This window comes from Pelodiscus sinensis, chromosome 10 (genome assembly GCF_052426305.1).
Source record: "Pelodiscus sinensis isolate ZL-2025 chromosome 10, ASM5242630v1, whole genome shotgun sequence".
Classification (NCBI taxonomy): domain Eukaryota; kingdom Metazoa; phylum Chordata; order Testudines; family Trionychidae; genus Pelodiscus; species Pelodiscus sinensis.
The window spans coordinates 10,618,293-10,637,307 of record NC_143061.1 but is presented as its reverse complement, the minus strand read 5'-3'; the positions used below and the strand labels follow the sequence as shown (position 1 = coordinate 10,637,307).

General features: G+C 44.2%; 1 protein-coding gene and 1 long non-coding RNA gene across 6 annotated transcripts in view; both read left to right on the top strand.

Moving 5' to 3' along the window:
- The window catches only part of LOC112543929 (uncharacterized), a 96,186-nt gene extending 93,155 nt beyond the window's left edge, over positions 1-3,031 (top strand). For both annotated transcript variants that reach the window (XR_012906313.2, XR_016350340.1), the window contains exons 5-6: positions 574-713; positions 1,679-3,031. This is a non-coding gene — a long non-coding RNA (uncharacterized LOC112543929). The remainder of the gene's footprint in view (positions 1-573; positions 714-1,678) is intronic.
- Positions 3,032-11,743: 8,712 nt separating this feature from the next.
- The window catches only part of FXR1 (FMR1 autosomal homolog 1), a 71,588-nt gene continuing 64,316 nt past the window's right edge, over positions 11,744-19,015 (top strand). Inside the window, exon 1 of one of the 4 annotated variants that reach the window (XM_075938039.2) lies at positions 11,744-12,230. In XM_075938039.2, coding sequence (XP_075794154.1) covers positions 12,180-12,230 — 51 coding nt within the window. In that variant the 5' untranslated portion in view covers positions 11,744-12,179. The remainder of the gene's footprint in view (positions 12,231-19,015) is intronic. The other 3 variants (XM_075938040.2, XM_075938041.2, XM_075938042.2) reach the window with 3 other exon arrangements.

The following is a 19,015-nucleotide window of genomic DNA, read 5'->3' as shown; positions in this document are numbered from 1 at the left end:
TGTTCTTGTATCCACATTGGTATTAAGCTTAAATAATTCCTCTCCCTCCCTGGTATTTATCCCTCTAATATATTTAAAAAGTGCAATCATGTAAGAGAAACAAAGGAAATAAATTACATTGATCCCTAGCATAATTTAATATAATTTTTGCTTTTGTTCTGAACAGCAAAAGGTTAAATCCCTCTCCAACTTGCTCTTTCTCTCTTTCTCTCAGAAAAAGTCACAAATTCAGAAAAACCAGGAAGTTCTCAGTTTAGTATGACTTAGAAAGCACCTCTAAGCTATACCTCAAGATATTACTGCTGCCATTCTATTAAGGCCATAGTCAGTGATCAAACTTGTCTGGGAAATGACTTAAGGAATTGTGATTAAACTATGTTGAAAAGTGATTCTAGCTAATCCAGTTCCTAACACAGTTTGGGGATCACTTTGGAAAGAGACACATTGCGGTCAGATTTAAAAAGATATATCTAATATAAACTGTATTTTCAAGCATAGCTCTTACATGGTTTGCCCGATCACATTTACTGGCAAAAACGTGTTACAAAGCTTTTGTATTTATGTATCCCCTAGGAATGCACAAAGGTCTTAGCACTTACCTTGGGGATGGAAATTTCCAAAACAACAACGTTCCTTGCCAAGACAGCTTCCATGAATGGGTGAAATTCACTCCAGTGCACAGGGCCTTCAAAAGGACATCTGTAGTCTCTGAGGTAAAGCTGGGTTTAAGTTGCAATTAAGGCATTTTACACCCTTTCTATACTGGGTTAATTTCATCCAGTAACAATAGCTTCTTGGAGCTTTCATAAATAGGATAAGGGTTTAAACATTAGTATTGTTATCTGACTTTATCTGGTATAGTATGGGTTCCTTATACTAGAATTCTTGTCTCCATGGCCCAGAACAACTTCCATCTGGTGCTACCAACTCCATGGGTACTCTGGGGCTGGAGCTCCAACAGGGAAAAATTAGCCCCCCCTCGCATCGCACTCACCCATTAGTGGCCCCGCTGACCAACTCCCAACCTCCTCCCCTCTCTTTGCGCTGATTAGTGGCATAGAGGAAGCTCTGAGAGGGTAGGGGAGGAGTGGGCATCAGGTGGTTTCGGGTGAGGTGGTGGGGAAGAGGCTGGGCGATGGAGGTGTAGGAGCAGAGGCTTGATGGAAGGGATAGAATGGGGTTAGGGTGGGGATGGAACATGGGCAAGAATAGGCAGGGACTTGGGGGAAAGGAGTTGGAGTAGAGTTGGGACCTGGGTGAAAGGGGTCGAACATCCTCCGACCAAAGGGTAAGTTGGTGCCTATGCTCCCATTTGCTTTTTGAATGACAGCTGCCAGTTCTGTTATCACAGTATATGAAGGTCAGCTACACAATGGCAAATCTGAAGCTCACTCATGTGGCAAAACCAGGCCAAGAGTTTGTTTCATTCATCATTAAAACTACTTTTCACACTACACTGAGTACTTTGTTGCCTCAAATAAGCCTTTTATTTTGGTGAGCATGCATGTCACCTAGTGGCTCCTGAACAAATGGATGAAACTGGTCAAATTCCTACTCATCTGAGCTATTTCAGTGTAAATGTGGAGCACAGTCAATAAATGTTTTCTTGTAACATTGGTACTTCAGGCCTTCATTATATGGTTGATGATGAATTGACTCAATCACTTTTTCTTTTTAGATTCCAGCAATGGCAGCCAGCATATGCCACCTATTCTGTTTTGTGGGTTATTTATACTCTCTTCATCTTCTGAGTAGAGTGAATTTGAGCCCTATATGTGTGAAATTTTAATGTGGGTGAATTTATGTAAGCGTGTCAAGACCCCAAGGCCTTATTATATCCATAATACTACACTCAAAATAAACTAGCATTACAATCTCAACTTTTAAATTATCCATCCTAAGATAGGTACAAAAGATAATGTCTTGGCATTTACTATTCCTTCCTTTGCTAATTTCAATAGCAGACAAGTACTTTTTCTTCAGTGCATCAGTAAACAAAAGGGTTTGAAACTGCAGTCCACAAAAATTGTTTAGAAATGCATCCACTAAATAGCTTCACAACTCACTTTGTGAATTTTGTTTTCAAAAGTGATCTTTGAAATTGTATGTGGATTGTTTTGTGTGCTGTAGGTGCATTTTTGCATAGGCCATTTTTTAAAAAAATGGCTCTGTGTCTAAAATGGCACTCACAATATCTGCAACTATATTAGAGGTTTGCACAGCCAAGATATGTCTCCACTAATTCAAATGGTGTAATTTCAAACTTGAGTAGACATACTTGTGTTAGCTTTGATTGAGCTAGCATGGTAGAAAGGGCTAGCCACCCTGAGTATGAACTTAGGGTTTCAGATATGATTACCAAATCTACATTGCTAAGTTTAGTGCACTAGTTTGATCAGAGTTGCTATTTTGAAATAACTACTCCCCAGAGTCATTCAAAGTAATTACTCCCCAGTGTTTGTTGGAGCGCTAAATTGATGTAGCACGTCCACATAAGGGAGCCTGCCTCAGACAAATTTTGAGACATCCCTGTAGTGTGGGCACGCTATTTCAAATTAGTTATTTGGGGAGTTATTTCAAAATAAGTTATTTCGAAATAATTTCCTAGTGTAGACATGCTCTTGTGTAGGAAATTTTAGGTCTAGTTCCAGTGCAGACAAACCTTTTGTTTATCCCAGTTGCAAAGAGAAGCTTATTCACATGTGAATGTAGAGTGCATTTTTGGATGATTGCTGGAAATTTGGCTATACATATTTTCTTATTAGTTCACCATCATCAGGGTAAATGGTCTGGTAGCATTTTATAGACTAACAAAACATGTAGATGGTATCATGAGCTTTTTTAATACCAAAGCTTTGGGACTGTGCTTAGTAAAATGCAACAGTCCTGCCCCCCGCTTCAGTTTTCTTGAAAGGCTTGTAAGTCAATGAAGATACTGTAGTAAGGTGAAGGCCTGGAAAAAAAAAGTCCATGTAGCACAGGCAGGGATGCCATTTCAGATTTTGGGTGGAGGGAGACCTGTGCATGCCATGACGGGGGGGGGGGGGGAAGAGTGAAAGCATGTGGGGCAGACCAAGGACAGATGCTTCAGTAGTGTTACTGAGCATACTCAGTACAAGCCAACCACCAAATGGGGATGGGAGAACCATCATCTCTATCTAGGGTGCTACCAAGGTATGGAAAAACTCTACTTTTTTGCCAGACAACTTAGCAGTTAGCTGACAGGAGCACTGTGTCTAATTCCTATATAAAAGAACGAAAATTAAATAAACATAGACTCACTCTGCCCTAACTCTAACATATTCTGACATCTTGTGGCAAGTCACGTAAGGGACACTGTTAGCCATAAAATTGTAATGTGTACTCTTATTATGTTACTAACTCTGTGGAGAGATAGAGAGACCCTGTCAGGACTCCTGAGCTCTGTCTCATCTCTGGAAGAGGAGTGGGTTCTAGTGGGCTACAGCAAGGAGACAGATACATTTTAGCTCTATATAAGAACATCAGAATGGCCATACTTGGGTCAGACCAAAGGTCCTTCTAGCCCCGTACATGTCTTCCAATAGCGGCCAATGCCAGGTGCTTCAGGAGGAATAAACAGAAGATGCAATCATCATGATCCACCCCCTGTCGCCCATTCCCAGAAGCTAGGGACACCATCCCTGCCCATTCTGGCTAATAGCCATTGATGGATCTATCTTCCTTGAACTTATTTTGTTCTTATTGGAACCCTTTTATGGTTTGGGCTTTTCCACCATCTCCTGGCAAAGAGTTCCACGAGTTGATTGTGAAAAAATTATGTATTTTGTTTGTTTTAAATCTGCTGCCTATAAATTTTATTGGGTCAGCTTCTTGTGTTATGTTAGTGAAGGAATAAATAACATTTCCTTGTTCTATTTTTTCACACCAGTCATGATTTTCTAGACATCTAACATATCCCCTCTCCCTTTAGTCATTTCTTTTCCAAGCTGAAAAGTCCCAGTCTTGTTAATCTCTTCTTATATGGAAACTATTTCTCACCCCTAATAATTTCTGTTGCCCTTTCTGTACCCTTTCCAAATCCAATATTTCTTTTTTTTTGGATGGGTTGACCACATAGTATTCAAGATGTGAGCATACTTTATGTAGAGGCAATATGGTATTTTTTCTTATTGTATATTCCTTTCCTAATGATTCCCAATATTCTGTTAGGTTTTTAGACTGCCACTGCACTTTAAACAGATGCTTTCAGAGAACTATCCACAATGATTCCAAAATCTCTTTCTTGAGTAGTAACAGCTATTTTGTATCTATAGTTAGGATTATATTTTTCCATGTACATTACTTTGTATTTATCAACACTGAATTCCATCTGTCTTTGTGTTGCCCAATTTCGTGACATCCCTTTGTAGCTCTTTGCAGTCAGCTTTGGATTAGTCCCTGCTCACCCCTTTTTCAAAAACATTTGTAAGTTTAACATAGGAATCGAAATGCAAATCCCAGCAGCACAACACTCATTCTTACTGTTTTTAGTCCTATCTTTTAAGTGGAGTACCCTGCGATGTTTGCATGATGGTCTAATGATCCTTCCATTACTGGAATGCCCAGCCTTTTGTTATTCTTAATCACCCTGCCTTCCTGTTTTTATAACAAACTCCCTGCCCCAAAGGCAAAGTTGCAAGCAGCTCAAACTCTGTAGCATTTAAGAACTGCCTCCAGAGTCAGGGCATGCAGCTTTAAGCAGACTTCAAGTATGAAATCTGGGGAGTTCAAACTCGGCAGGGGGGATTAGTGAATGGTACCCTTGAGCTCAGGCCTGGTTTGAGGCCTGAGGCCTAGCTAATAATGGTCAAAACTTTGCTAATATAAAGCAAAGTTAAGCTGTGGGCCAGAGGCAAGCCACTGCTCACAGAATTTGGCATTTACTGGCTATGGCTACACTGTAGCCTTCCTCCAGAAAAGCTTATGCAAATGAAGTGCAGTGTGGAGTATCACTGCACTTTATTTGCATAATTAATTAGCAGCCGCTTTTGCGCAAGAGGCTTTTGCGCAAAAAGGAGCTGTGTAAATGACTCCTTTTTGCGCAGAAACCCCCTCTTGCGCAAGAGCCGTTCATCCTCATTTTTTCAGGAAGAATGGCTCTTGCACAAGAGGGGAGTTTTGCGCAAAAAGGAGCCGTCTGCACGGCTCATTTTGTGCAAAAGCCTCTTGTGCAAAAGCAGCTACTAATTAATTATGCAAATGAAGAGTGGCAATATTCCACGCCAAACTTCATTTGCATAAGCTTTTCCAGAAGAAGGCTACAGTGTAACCGTAGCCATAGGGCTGAGAGTATAAAAGACTAATTGGTAATAGGTCCAGGTGTGGAACAGTAATTGGTACTAAGTACTGGCTGTAAAACAGCAATTGGTATGGGTCATAAGTTGAAAGCACATTCCAAAAGGATAGTAATAACACCTCATTAAACAGGACCTTGGTATCCACACTCCCCACAGATACTGACCCAGGTGCAGGAAAGGGTCTAAAATTACAGCATGATGGATAGAGATGTTCTAATTGAACAATGAGGTACAAGGTGAGGATGGTATCTAAGTAATGTCAGGGTGGCAACCTGACACATCAAGTGAGATGTGTAACTTGTTTGTACTTGTATATAAAGTGGTGTCTTGGAGGGGCAGTCTTTGTCCGACCTATGGGGCAGTGATGGATTCCCACGTCACTGACTGAGTTGTCCTATTGTCAGGGGTATATATGCATAGTGGTTTGGTAGAGTCTACTGACAACTATTACTGTACATCATTTGACAATAAACCTGTCTGGGCACCTTCAATCCTTATCTGATTTTGTGGTCTTTGGGGGTTCTCTCAGAATCCGCTGTGTGGACTACTGAATGGCTATCATAATTGATGGAGAAGAAAACCTGTCAGGACACCACACCAGTTGATCCTGTCTGCTACAGACACTAATATCTCTTGTAACAAAAAAAGCTGATCACCTTAAATAATAAAAAGGGTTTTTTTAGCTCTCTTCCTTTTTTTCTGAGCCTTTAAGGTATATACAGGTCAAATTTTCAGGCTTTTCTCTACAACCATGAGGGGGGGAATCTAGAATATATTTTTTTAAAGTTCAGTCTTGTTTGGAACCACAGACACTACAATTCTTTAATCATACACATATTGTTATTGCATAAAGTCACTAGAGCAGTGAAGGTTATTTGGGTGCCCTGTCTGAGTATTATACTTTTAATGTTTGGACTTTATTTAACTTAAATTCTGAATTTCCTGGACTTACAATGGTGATTTTTGAAGTACAGGCAGTCCCCGACTTACGCGGATCCGACTTACGTTGGATCCGCACTTACGAACGGGGCTTTCTCGCCCCGGAGCTCGCAGGCAGCGGTCCCGCCACCTCGACCTCCGGGGCGAGAAAAGCTGCTCCCGGTGCCCCTGGTCTGCTGGTGACCGTCTCCAGCAGACCAGGGGCACCGGGAGCAAAGCCGCAGCAGCGGCGGGTTCCCGCGCTTCTGAGGCTTTGCGCTGGCTTTGCTCCCCGTGTCCCTGGTCTGCTGGGGGGGGGGGGGGGGAAGGCGCAGCTAGTGTGCCCCCCCCAGCAGACCAGGCTTTTGTTGTGGACCCTGGGGCAGAGCAGCTGGGGCGCTGCCAGTTGGTCCCGCAGCGCCGCTCTGGGCACTACTGGACCAACCCGGCAGCACCCCAGCTGCTCTGCCCCAGGTGTCCTGATTCAGCCGCTGCTGGTCAGTTTCAGCAGCGGCTGAATCAGGACGCCTGGGGCAGAGCAGCTGGGGTGCAGCTGGGTTGGTCCAGTAGCACTGAGGAGCGGCGCTACTGGAGCAACCCAGCAGCACCCCAGCTGCTCTGCCCCAGGCGTCCCCAAGTCAGCCACTTCTGAAACTGACCAGCGCTGACTACAGGAAGCCTGCGGCAGAGTTGCTCTGCCCCGGGCTTCCTGGAATCAGCCGCTGATCAGTTTCAGCAGCAGCTGACTTGGGGACGCTTGGGGTTCTTAAGTTGAATCTGTATGTAAGTCAGAACTGGCGGTCAGTTTCAGCAGCGGCTGAATCTGGACGCCAGTTCCGACTTACATACAGATTCAACTTAAGAACAAACCTACAGTCCCTATCTTGTACGTAACTCGGGGACTGCCTGTAATTACATGTCTGTAATTATTTCCACTATATAACTGATATCTTAAGTCAATTTTAACACAGATTTTGTCAAGGAATAGTATGTAAATCTTACTTCTGTGACTGTACTCTATTGATTTATATGGAACTACTTTTGAGGAGTGAGGTTTACAAGATTACATATATCATGAACAAAATCTTTGGGAATATCACATAATGCAAAATACTCCATAAATATAAGATATTAATTATGGTAATAATTTTTTGCCACTTCTAATTCCACAGAGCAGACTCCTGACTCCTTTTCTGCAAGCACTTGCTTAATTGTGAAAAAGAGGTAACAAACTGGAGATCCAAACATCTCCATGAAGTCTCCCTACTTTTTAATAGAGTATGTGTGTGTGTGTGTGTGGGAGGGGGAGATTGTGAAATGAAGTAGGGAGAGAACAGGGCAGATTCTGGTGAATCTATGACTCCACTGATCAACTACCACCCATTTGCTCAAATAAAGAGGGAGCACAATGGCTATCCTACCTTCTAGTCCATTGGGCACTGCATGAGGTTGCAAGATTTGGCCCACAGTGAATAAGAGAACAGGAACTTATACTCCTGAGTGTGCATATACCAGGAAATAAAAGTTGTTGTATTAAGGTTTACAGCTGAACTTCTGGATGCTAATCCAAACCAAGTCTTTAAATATTTTGAAATTAGACTGTTACTATTTTTAAATTACTTTCTTTTCCCAACTATATCTCTCTTACTATTTTCAGATGCCTCTTACTTTTCTTAGTTTTAGCTGGAACCAGATGCATTAGAATACCTTCATGGTTCTTGCAACCTAGGCAAAACAACAATTTACTAAAAAGCTAATGAGAATTTTTTTCCTCAAGATTTTCATCCTGTTTTCTAGAGCAAGTTGGTTTCTGATAAACGTTCAAATTTTAACATATTTATCTAGACTTTACCAGTTATTAGTAAAATTTTACATAAATCTCACACTGCAGTTACTTAGGCCCTGATTAAGCAAAGCACTTAATGAAGTTAATGGGAATTAGGCACCTAGGAAATTTTGAAAATCTCTCTATGCGTCTAAATATATTTAAAACACTGGCTCTTAAGTACTATTGTTGAATTAAATTATTTTATATACAGTACATTAAAAACTTTAGCCCGTGATGGGCACTATTCGTGCTAATTATTGCAAACTGCCTGCCTGTTTTCACAGAATAGAAAAGAAGGTTCATGAATGGGCTAAATTTCTGTTCTCTTTTATGCCCATGCAAGTCTGGAGTAGCTAAATTGACTTCAGGAGTCACTTGTGATTCGGGTTGCCAACCGTCCAGGATTGGCCTGGATTCTCCTGGAACTAGCATCAATCTGAAAGCAATCCTGGAGATATGAATAGGTCATTTTAAGAAAATGACATTATTTCATGTTGGGAAAAATAAATCTCCCAGAATAGCTTCAGTCAGAGTTGGCAACCTTATTCCTGATTTACAGTAATCTAAATGAAAGCGGAATTTGATGCAGTCATTTTCCTCAGTCTGATTGGTTCCAAGTGGCTGTCCAACCTCCTGAAAACAGCTGCCCTGTGCCCCATTTCCACCCAGCTGCAGCAACCTACTGCAGTATTAATCTGAAAACAAGCTTGTCCTATTAAATACCATCAAGTGTATATTTTCAGCAAAACAATTTTAATCAGTCAAATTCACATGCAGATTACATTGGCTCAGGCCAATTCTTGTTATCTTTTTTGACCAGAACTGTGCATACTATTCCAAATATGGTCATACTGGTGCTTCTTAAGGTTTTAAAGTAACTTCATTTGATACTTATTACACACCTGTCTTACTACACAATGGAAATTTGTTTGCCATTTTTACTGTGTGGAGGATGATGTCTAATATTTAAGGTTTCATTTTACCCAATAATTCAATTTTTTCTAAATATTTAATTCTGAAAGAATGAATAACTTCAGAAATATTAATAGACTTCCCAAAGAACGATTTCAAGCAATTTTTTGTCATTGGCTCTTCGATTGTGTAACTGTTTGCTCATAATTTTCCTTTTGGGCCTCCCATAGCTTGATTCTCCAAAATGCTGTGTGCCCGCAAGAAAAAGTAATTGAGGTCATTCAGCACTGCGCATAACTAAACGCTTATTTTCTCTCTTTATGACACAAAACCATTTAACAATGTCAAGATTTGTCCTATAAAGATTTATCCAATATTTATACATGTAAAAGGACTAAGGAAGATGCAAATCAGGTGGTCACTGTTTCCCTGGTACTACCAGGTACCCAAACAAAATATTGAAATATCTGAGTGGAAAACAAAAAACTTTTCTAACCCAATAAAAAAAATATGCTCACATCATAGTTAAAACATTTTAAGGATAACAAGAAAACATTCTACAAATACATTACAAGCAAAAGGAAGACCAAGGACAGCGCACACCTGTTACTCAGTGGAGAGGAGGTACTCCACTTAGGAAGGAACAATCAGTTGTACACATACAACATAGGAAATGACTGCCTAGAAAGAAGTACATGGCCTATAAGGGAAGATTGAAAAAAGTGGGTTTATTTAGTCTCGAGAAGAGAATGACCACAGTTTTCAGGTATATAAAAGTTTACGAGGAGAAAGGGATCTGTGGATCAGAGTGGACCACGAGCTAAATATGAATCAACAATCTGACACAGTTGCAAAAATACAACATCTCCCCAAAAAACAAACTAACAACTCCTCCACCTTCATTCTGGGATGTATGAGTGATGTGAGCAAGACATAAGCCACTTTACTCTGTGCTGATTAGGCCTCAACTGGAGTATTGTATTCAGCTCTGGGAGCCACCTTTCAGAAACCTAGAAAAACTGGAGAAAGTCCAGAGAAGAGCAACAAAAATAATTAACCATCTAGAAAACATGATCTATGAGAAAAGAGTGAAAAAATTGGGTTTATTTAGTCTCGAGGAAAGAAGACTGAGAGGGGATATGATCATAGTTTTTAAGTACATAAAGATTTACAAGGAAGAGGGAGAATAATTGTTCTCTTTAACCTCTTAGAATTGGAAAAGAGGCAATGGGCTTAAATTTCAGCAAAAGCTATTTATATTAGTCATTAGGAAAACCTTCCTGTCAGGGTAGTTAAACACTGTAATAATCTGTCTATGGGAGTTATGTATATTACAATTAGTTTCCTAACATATGAATGAAAGAACATGATTAATATTAATGAGCATTTAACCATAGGAGGCTATGAAAAAGTAATTTTATATGTTTAAGTAGGAGTTGAACTTCTTGTTTGAAATTAATAGGCAGTTTCTCAAATCCTAAACTTTAATCTCTCAGGATACGTTTACACATTAAAAAAAAAAAGATCAGAACTTTCCCATTCATTTGGCATTTTATAGTTGCAATGAGTTAGTTTTATTTTAGAGGTTGAGAGATGTACTCATTTAGGCCCTGATTCATACTTTGTAGTGTAGTATCCCATCATTACCCAGATTAAGAGTTTTTTGAGAGAGCCACCTCTTCAGCCCCTTATGAGCCTATTTGGGAAAAAGTCTGCTACAATTTGGAGAGGCAAGGGCCCCATTTGTATGTGTGGGAAAGTCCTGAACTCCTGTCTCTGTATATATTATGAGCCTTTATTCCAGGAGTGAAGCACTTCTGTGTTTAGAGATCCTCCCTTTCCAAGACATTCTTCTTTATGCCACTGTCCACAATGTGTTAGGTGCTTTCCAAACAGAGGACACAGCCCCTACCAGACACATATATAACCCCGAAGGACAAAGACTGGCAAAGGGTGGAGGAGGAAAGGAATATAACATGCAACATGAACAAAATGACAGGCACAAAGCTTACCAAACTACATGTGTGATTTAAACTAGGGTTGCCATATCTGAACTTTCAAAAAACAGGACACACTTGAGAGGGAGTGTATCAGTATCTAACGTCACTTAGTATATAATACACAAACACAACACGACTTGGTAGATAATAATACAGATACACTCCCTCTCAGGAGTCTCCTCTTTTTGGAAAGTTCAAATATGGTAACCCTATTTAAACACACTGGATTCCACTCCCCGCATCTCCCTTCCATCATTTAGCATCCCGCTCCTTCCCTTATAGCAACCTGCGACTCTGCTTCTAGTGCCATGCCCCCTCCTTCACAACATGCAACTCTCAGGCAGGGCTGAAACAAGCAGTTTGCTCCAGGAGAAATCAGTGAGTAAAACCATGCCACGTCGTGGGAGTGTGTGGAAGGGATGGTGGTGGTGGTGGTGTTGAATAAGGGAAGGAGTAGCCTGCATTCCTGTGCCTACGGAAGGCCACGTCCGGGTGTGGAGGGGACAGGAAACAAGTCCCTTAGGTCTGATCGTAAAGAGCCCCCTCCCCGAGGCCAGGGGTGGTCACAGCCCCAGCCCTGCAGGACTTAGCCCCACCCTGGGCAGCTACGAACAGGTGGCGGGAGCGAGGCGCCCGTGGGATCAGCCAGCTCCCGCCCCGGCTGTGGCAATGGGGAGGGAATGCCTTTGCGGTCCCGCGTGTGCGGAGGAGTCAGAGACCCGTCCCCCGGGGGCTGGCCACCCCGCTGCCGCGCCTGGAGCCCTCAGGAAGAACGGGCTGGCCTGGGGTAGTCAGTCAGGCCTGGCGCGGCGGGGCTCGGGGAGGGAGCGAGCCCCCTGCTGGCCAGCGCCCCGCTGCGTGAGGGTGAGCGGGGGTCTGAGGAGGCGGCCTTGTGCCGCGGGGGAGCGGAGCCAGTCGTTCCTCCCCGCGCGTGAGGGGCTCGCGCTCGCCCAGCGCGGGGAAGGCCGCAGGAGACCCCGGCGAGGGGAGGGCGCTCGGGGTAGGGGGCAGACCCTCGGCCCGGCGCGCGAGGGGATTAGCCGCCGCGGGGAGCCGAGCGGGAACACCCCGCCCCCTCCCGCGCGGGGGGAGCCGGAGCCGCCCGGCTGCAGGTGAGGACTCCGAGAGGGAGCCCGGAGCGCGCCCCCCCCACCGTGGTGACAGTTTCTAGAAGCCCGTCCCGGCGTCCTTTGCGGTCTCAACATGGAGGAGCTGACGGTGGAAGTGCGCGGCTCCAACGGGGCCTTCTACAAGGTATCGGCCGCGGCGGGGGCGGGTCACGGTTTCCGTGTCCCCACCCCGGTCCCCCTCTCCCCCTCCAAACGAACCGTTAGGGCCGGGGCGCGGAGAGGGGGAGCGGGCCCGTGGGGCAGGGGTGCTCGGCGGAAGGGCAGGCTGGAGAGCGAGTGCCCGGGTCAGGGAGGGTTGTGAGGGGTTGGGGTGCTGGGGGGGAGCTGCCAGGGGAAGGATGTTTGGGGGCTGGGGTGGGAGAAGACCTCTATGTGTGGAAGCGTTTGAGGAGGAGTTTGGGGGCGTGTAGATGCGGTGCGGGGCTAGTGCCTGGTAGAGTGGAAGGGAGAGCCTGGTTTCATTGGCTCTGAGGTAGGTTATCAGCTGAGCGAACAGAGAAAGGTTTCTTCTCTTTTGGGGTGTGTGTGTGTGGAATTGGATTATCTGAAGGGCTGAGGCTTTTAGTGGGAGCATTGGGGTGGTTTAAACTTCTGAAAATAAAAAGCCCAGATAATACGTGTAGGGAGTTGGAGTTTATTTATGTCATCAGAAAGCTTCCTTCACCACCACCCTCCCTGGTATGCCAGGATATTACAGGATCAATACAAAATACTCTCAGCTGTTGCCTGTCAGTCTTTTTCCCTAAGCCAGGCCTGAGATGTTTGAGAATCCCAACTCTTTTTATAGAGAGAGGCCTTGTGTGTTCCTTTACAGGAGGGCTGATTGCAGTTGTCATTGTGAACACTCACTGTATGCTCAGCTTCCTGGTCACTTAATTTCACGACTTCCCTTAATCACTTTAATCTAATCATGGATTTGTAGTCCACCGCTATGCAAGACAGTGATTTATTTGTCCTTTTCATGAGTTTCCTGGTGGGTGGGTCTATGGATGTAGGCTATATAGCATTTGGTAATTGGATAGTATGTAAAAACAAGTTTGTGTGTTAAGAACCATAACCAGCTGATTTCCTAAGTTTCTGTCTTTTTAAATAGATAGCTGGTTGATAAATTAGTAGGTATTTTAATGGAAAGAATTTATGGAGAATTGTAATCCTACTCTTAATAAATAGTGTTGAAATTTTTGTTTGGGTTAACAGTAATTTTAGGCTTAGACAATTCAGTATATGTTAGAAGTTGTGTAAAGATTTTTAAAGTAATCAGAATACACGTTAAAATGTCTCATCATAAGATGAGAAAAGTGAGAATTCTTGGGACTGGATCTGTACCATTGGCTCCGAGGTAGGTTTAGCACTATCAAAGATGGTTAATGAAAGTAATGGTCCCTAGAGTTGTGGCAGGGTTCTCTTTAAGCTGTGCGCCTATTTGGCTGAGCACAAACAATTTTAGGCCCACCAACCTCATTTGCAGAGCTAGGCAGCGGCACTCTCTACTCACTTTCTTGCTGAACCTGCAGCCTGGAAGGTGAGTGGTGGTGGTGGCCTGGTGGATTCTGGCAACCTGCCTCACGTATCCTGGTTCTAGCTATGGTGGAATGCCATGTGGCCTGGCTGGCTGGGCTGCGTGGTGGGCAGCTGCCCCTGTTTGCTCTGGCTGGAGCGGAGACATCTTCACCATGGCCCTAGTGGCCCATACTTCTGTCCAGTATTTTCTAATTAAGTTTTTATTGTTATCATGAGTATCAGTACATAGTTGCATACTGCCTGGCTGGTAGACACACTAATGCTGCGTGAGCGTGTCTACCAGCCAGGCACTATGCAACTACACAGAGAGGAGAGGTGTGGGGGTGGGATGGACTTCCCAGGGCCGGATTCACCTGTGCACTCCTCTGGGACCATGCACAGGATGGGCAGCACCCCGGGATCTGGTGCACCCAGGCTGGCTGGTTTTCTACCTCCCCACCCCCCGCTCCCGGCCAGCCCCGCTCACCTGGACCCACTCCCAGCCAGCCCTGCTTCTTGCCAGCTGGCTCCCTTCCCTCTTCCCGCCCTCGGATCTCCTCTAGCCAGCCCCGCTCCCCCTGACCCTCTCTAGGCCAGCCCTGCTTCCCGCCGGCCAGTTCTCCCCCCCCCCCCCCCCCGCCAGCCTCGCTCCCCCTAACCCCCTGCCGGCCAGTCCTGCTCCCCTCCCGGCCGGTCCCTCTTCCCTCCCCTCCCAATCTGAGATCAAGTGTGTCCGGTATTTTTTTAAATCATCTTTCTCTGTCACCATCTCCAATTCCCTTCTCCATGGTAGGTTTGGTTCTTTTTAATTTTTGGTTCTTTGATTTGATATTTTTTGCAGCTTTGGCTTCTGCAGAAGGGGAGCATACAGTTCTTATTATAGTTGATATTAACACATTGAATTGGCTAACAAAACTTGAACCTTTCACAGTATGTGACATTTCAGAGGTAATATATTGGCTCCTCAGTTAAAGCTGTGCTGGAAGTTGCATTGAAAGTAGAAATTAAACCTATTTTTTAAAATGAAGAATAAAGTGTATCTGGCTATTTTAAAATAACGTAATATAAAAAATAAATATTTATTTACTGCTTTAAAAGATATGGGCCAGATTCTTAGTTTGTATAAAGTGGCACAGCTACTTTGCAGTAAATAGTCTCAAACTTTTAAAAATTTAGATATATTTGTTTCCTATCATAAACGTTTATACAACACATTTTCAAATGATTCTGCAACAGTTTTAGTCTAACTAAAAAGTCTATGTTTAGAAACACTAGCATAATAAATTACAACAGGTAATTGTCATGTGGAAAAGAATCTCTTTATTTCAACACTAAAGACCCTTTTAAAGACTATTAAAGTATTATTAGACTATTACAGAAAGAAAAACAGTATTATCTTTAAAGCTGTCTCTGGTTTGCTGTAGAGCTTCTATATACAACCTTTCCTAGTTACCCTCCTACTTGGTTTCTTCATGCATTTTTAAAGAAATGGCACGTCCTCACACCTTTGCCCACTCGTTTTTCCTGTGAAAAATGTTGTAAAAAATTATTATTTACTGAGGAATTATAAAGTCAGACAAGTCAGGAGCTTTGCTGTTCATCAAGGTTTGGCAATATTCTGGTTTTGAGGAGGATTTTGCCCATCTGATTTACTTAAATTATCAAAGCTTTGGAAAAGCTTGTCAGATTGGGGCCTAAAATATGATGAGGACAAGGCAAGTAAATTGAATACCACATAATTTATTCTTTTCAGGGGCCTTCAAATGAGCCTTTTAAAACTCATTTTTATAGACTTTAAAGATCTTATGGAACTTACAGCGGTAGTGGGTTGTCTGTGTTCTTGATGAACACTACCCTTCCATATGTTCTGCTTGAAATTTTCCATGCACTTCTGTTGAACTTTACATCTCATAGGTACAGCTATTAGGGATTAAATTAGGTTTAATCAACTCATTGACTAGTCAATGGATTTTCCTTTGATTAGTGATAAGTGGGGGAGCCACAGTGGGGTTAGTGTCCGTCCCATTGCGCACCAACCTTTTAAATGTAATAAAAGCTTGCTGGCTCTTAATACATTTAAAAGGCTGGTGTGCAGCTCTGGGGACCCAGCTTGTGCCAGGTCCTCCCTGCTGCTCTTCTGCTTTTAAAATGTATTAAAACCTGGCAGGCTCTTAGTTGGTGTGGAGGAGGGAGTCTGGAGTCTGGGAGGGAGTTTGGGTGAAGGAGGCAGTTGTGATGGGGCAGGGAACTGGAGTGCAGGGTCTGAGATGTGACCTAGAGTAGAAAGGGATTGTGATCTGGGGCAGGAGATTGGGATGCCAGATCTCGGAGGGAGTATAGGTGAAAGGGAGAACAGACGGTTTGGGTATGTTGAATGAGGGTGGGGGGAGGACAGAGGGTTGGTGCAGGGAGGAGCTAGGGTGCCAGAGGCAGGCTGTGGCCAGCAGTCAAACCTGCATGCAGAGCTAAGGTTTGTAGAGCTTAAAACATTTCCCAGCTAGCCTGCCTGCCTGGTTGTCTGGCCATGTACTTCAGTGAGCGGAGGAGAGGGGATGTGGTTCTTCTTGGCTTCCTGTTATTCAAAGAAGCAGCTCCCATTGGTTGGTTTTTGTCGAGAAACCAGCCAATGGGATTGTACTGGGGGCGGGGTGGCTCCTGATACTCCCTCCTCTCCTCCCGCCCCCCCCCCCCTACAGTTTTGCAATAGAAAGAAAGCCAGACAGCCTTGTTTCTGCACAGCTGCGGGACAAGCAGGGGAGCCTGCTGGGGCTCCACGCTGCTTCTGCGGGCCGGATCCAGTGGCTTGGTGGGCTGTATTTTGCCCAAGCCTGATATAGATGGTACTTGGTTCTGCCATGAGTGCAGGGGACGAGATTTGATGACCTCTCAGGGTCCCTTCCAGTTCTGGTATTCTGTAATTCTATTACATTCAGACTGGTCTTGTTTGTGGAGCAATTAATGTGTTAAAACAGAAGAGGAAACATTTTTCCTGGTAATCAGGTTTCAGGAAAATGTTCATGTTATATAAAAGATTTCAATTACAAAAGTTTAATGGCTTAAAGTATTCTACCTTGTACCTTTCTTTCAGTCTACTCTATAATAATGCAATCTTTGTGTAAGCTAACAGTTTTTTGAAATAGAGTTTAATTTAGTTAATATTTTCTTTTCCACTTCCTGCTCCCATTTCCTAAATGCAGAGAGTTTGGGATTGCTCTGCTCATACCACTTGTACGACCATCAGATAGTGATAACATCTGGTCATTACTTTTCTATCTGAAGCAATGGTGGGTGTGAGATGGAGACAGGCGGGAGCCAGTGCACGTGGGGAGCCAGTGCATGTGGGGAGCCAGCTTTTAAGACTGCTCCTACCAGCTCCTGCGGAGTCGCCTCCCCTCCTTCCCCATGCAGCTGCCTCTGTATCAGAGGCACCTGCATGTGGGGGGAGAAGGGCAGGAGGTTCCGTGGGAGCTGGTATGCATGGGGAGCTGGCTTTAAAGCTGGCTCCCCATGTGCGCTGGCTCCCGCCTGTCCCCCCATGCTGCTGCCTCAGTTAATCCTATCGACTACATGCCGCTGTATCAGAGACAGCAGTGCAGGGTGGCAGGCAGGAGCTGCCTGCTCCCTGCATGTAACCTCTGACATTTTTTAGTGATTACATGATTACTTAACCACATTTTAACGTCCCCAGTCTAGACCAGTGATTTAAAGGTGAAAGAAATCTATTACTGTTCCTCTGACCCAAATACTTACTACTTTATAGCTGAACAGTGTCCTATAAGAACAGCAATACTAGGTCAGACCAAAGGTCCATGTAGCTTAATATCCTGTCTTTCTATAGTGACCAATGCTAGGTACTCCAGAGAAGTGAACAGGATCTAGTGGATCATTCCCTGTTGCGCCAAGCCTCTGTTTGCCAGAAGCTGGCAAAATTCACCATCCATGGTCATCCTGGCTAATAGCCATTGATAGACCTATGCTCCATGAATTTATCTAGCTCTCTTTTGAACCCTGTAATAGTGTTGGTCTTTACAGCATCCTCTGGCAAAGAGTTCCATAGGTTGAGGGCGTTGTGTGAAGAAATACTTGCTTTTGTTTTAAACTTGCTGCCTTTTAATTTTAATTGGTGATCTACTTCTTGTGTTCTGAGAAGTAGTAAATAGTACTTCCTCATATATTTTCTACACATCTGTCGTGATTTTATAGCCCCCTGTCAAATTCCACCTCTGAGTCATCTCTTTTGCAAGCTGAAAATTCTTAGTCTTATTATTTTCTCCTCCTATGGAAGCCATTCCATATCCCAAATAGTTTTAGTTTCTCTTTTCTGAACCTTTACCAATTCCAGCATATCTTTTTTTAGATGGGATGATCACATTGGCATGCGATGTTCAAGATGTGGACATGCTATGGAATTATATTGAGACAGTATATTTTCAATTATCTGTCCCTTTCTTTATGATTCCCAACATCCTGTTATCTTTTTTGATTGCTGCTGACATTTAATTTTTTCAACTATAGGGGCGATATGCGTGTGAGGCATGAGGGGGCATGAGCCCTCCTGTACATTGTGGATAGGAAGGACAATGGGCCAGCAGCCGGCAGGGCCAAAGCCTCTGGTTGGCCTGGGGGACTGGGACTTGTGGGGTGGGGAAAGGTTGGAGGGGGAAGTTGGCTCCCACAGCAGAGCTCAGGCCTCCACACTCTCTGGGCAGTGCTCGTGGGAAAGCGGAGGGACCCGTCCCTAGTTTGCTGTGCTTCCCTCTAAGGATGTCAATATGTAATAGACTAAATGATCAATCAGTAATCCTGGGTTTATCAATTAATCCTGTCGACTACATGCACTCTCCCCTCCCTCTTGCTGCCTCTGTATGCCACTGGTGCATTTTGAGCCAGTTCCCCATGAGCAATGGATCCTGCAAAGCTTCCTGCCCCCCCTCCCCCCCCACGCTGCTGCTTGTGATAGAGAGGCAGCAGCGCAGAGGGTGAGGGGGGCAAATGGGAACTGGTACACTAAGGAAGCTAGCTTTATAGCTGACTGCTCACACATACAGCTGCTCTCCGAGTTACGAACAAGTTATGGACCAACACTTGGTCCGTAACTCGAAGTGTTCGTAATTCGGATCCCATAGAGTTACATGGCGACCATGCTGTTTGTAAGCGCAGATTGCTGTTTGTAACTCGGATCTGCGTTTATGACCGCTTTGGTCGTAAGTGTGGATGGTCGTAAGTGGATGTGGTCGTAACTCAGGGAGCAGCTGTATTGGCTCCTGCAGAACTGCTTGGCCCCCTGCTCTGCTGCCTCTCTATCAGAGGCAGCAGCGCACGGGAGGGGGGAAGAGCGGAACCCAGGGGAGGCTGCTGTGGAGCAGCCTCTGTTCACGGTGGGCCTGGGCTCATGTGGACAGAGGCTGC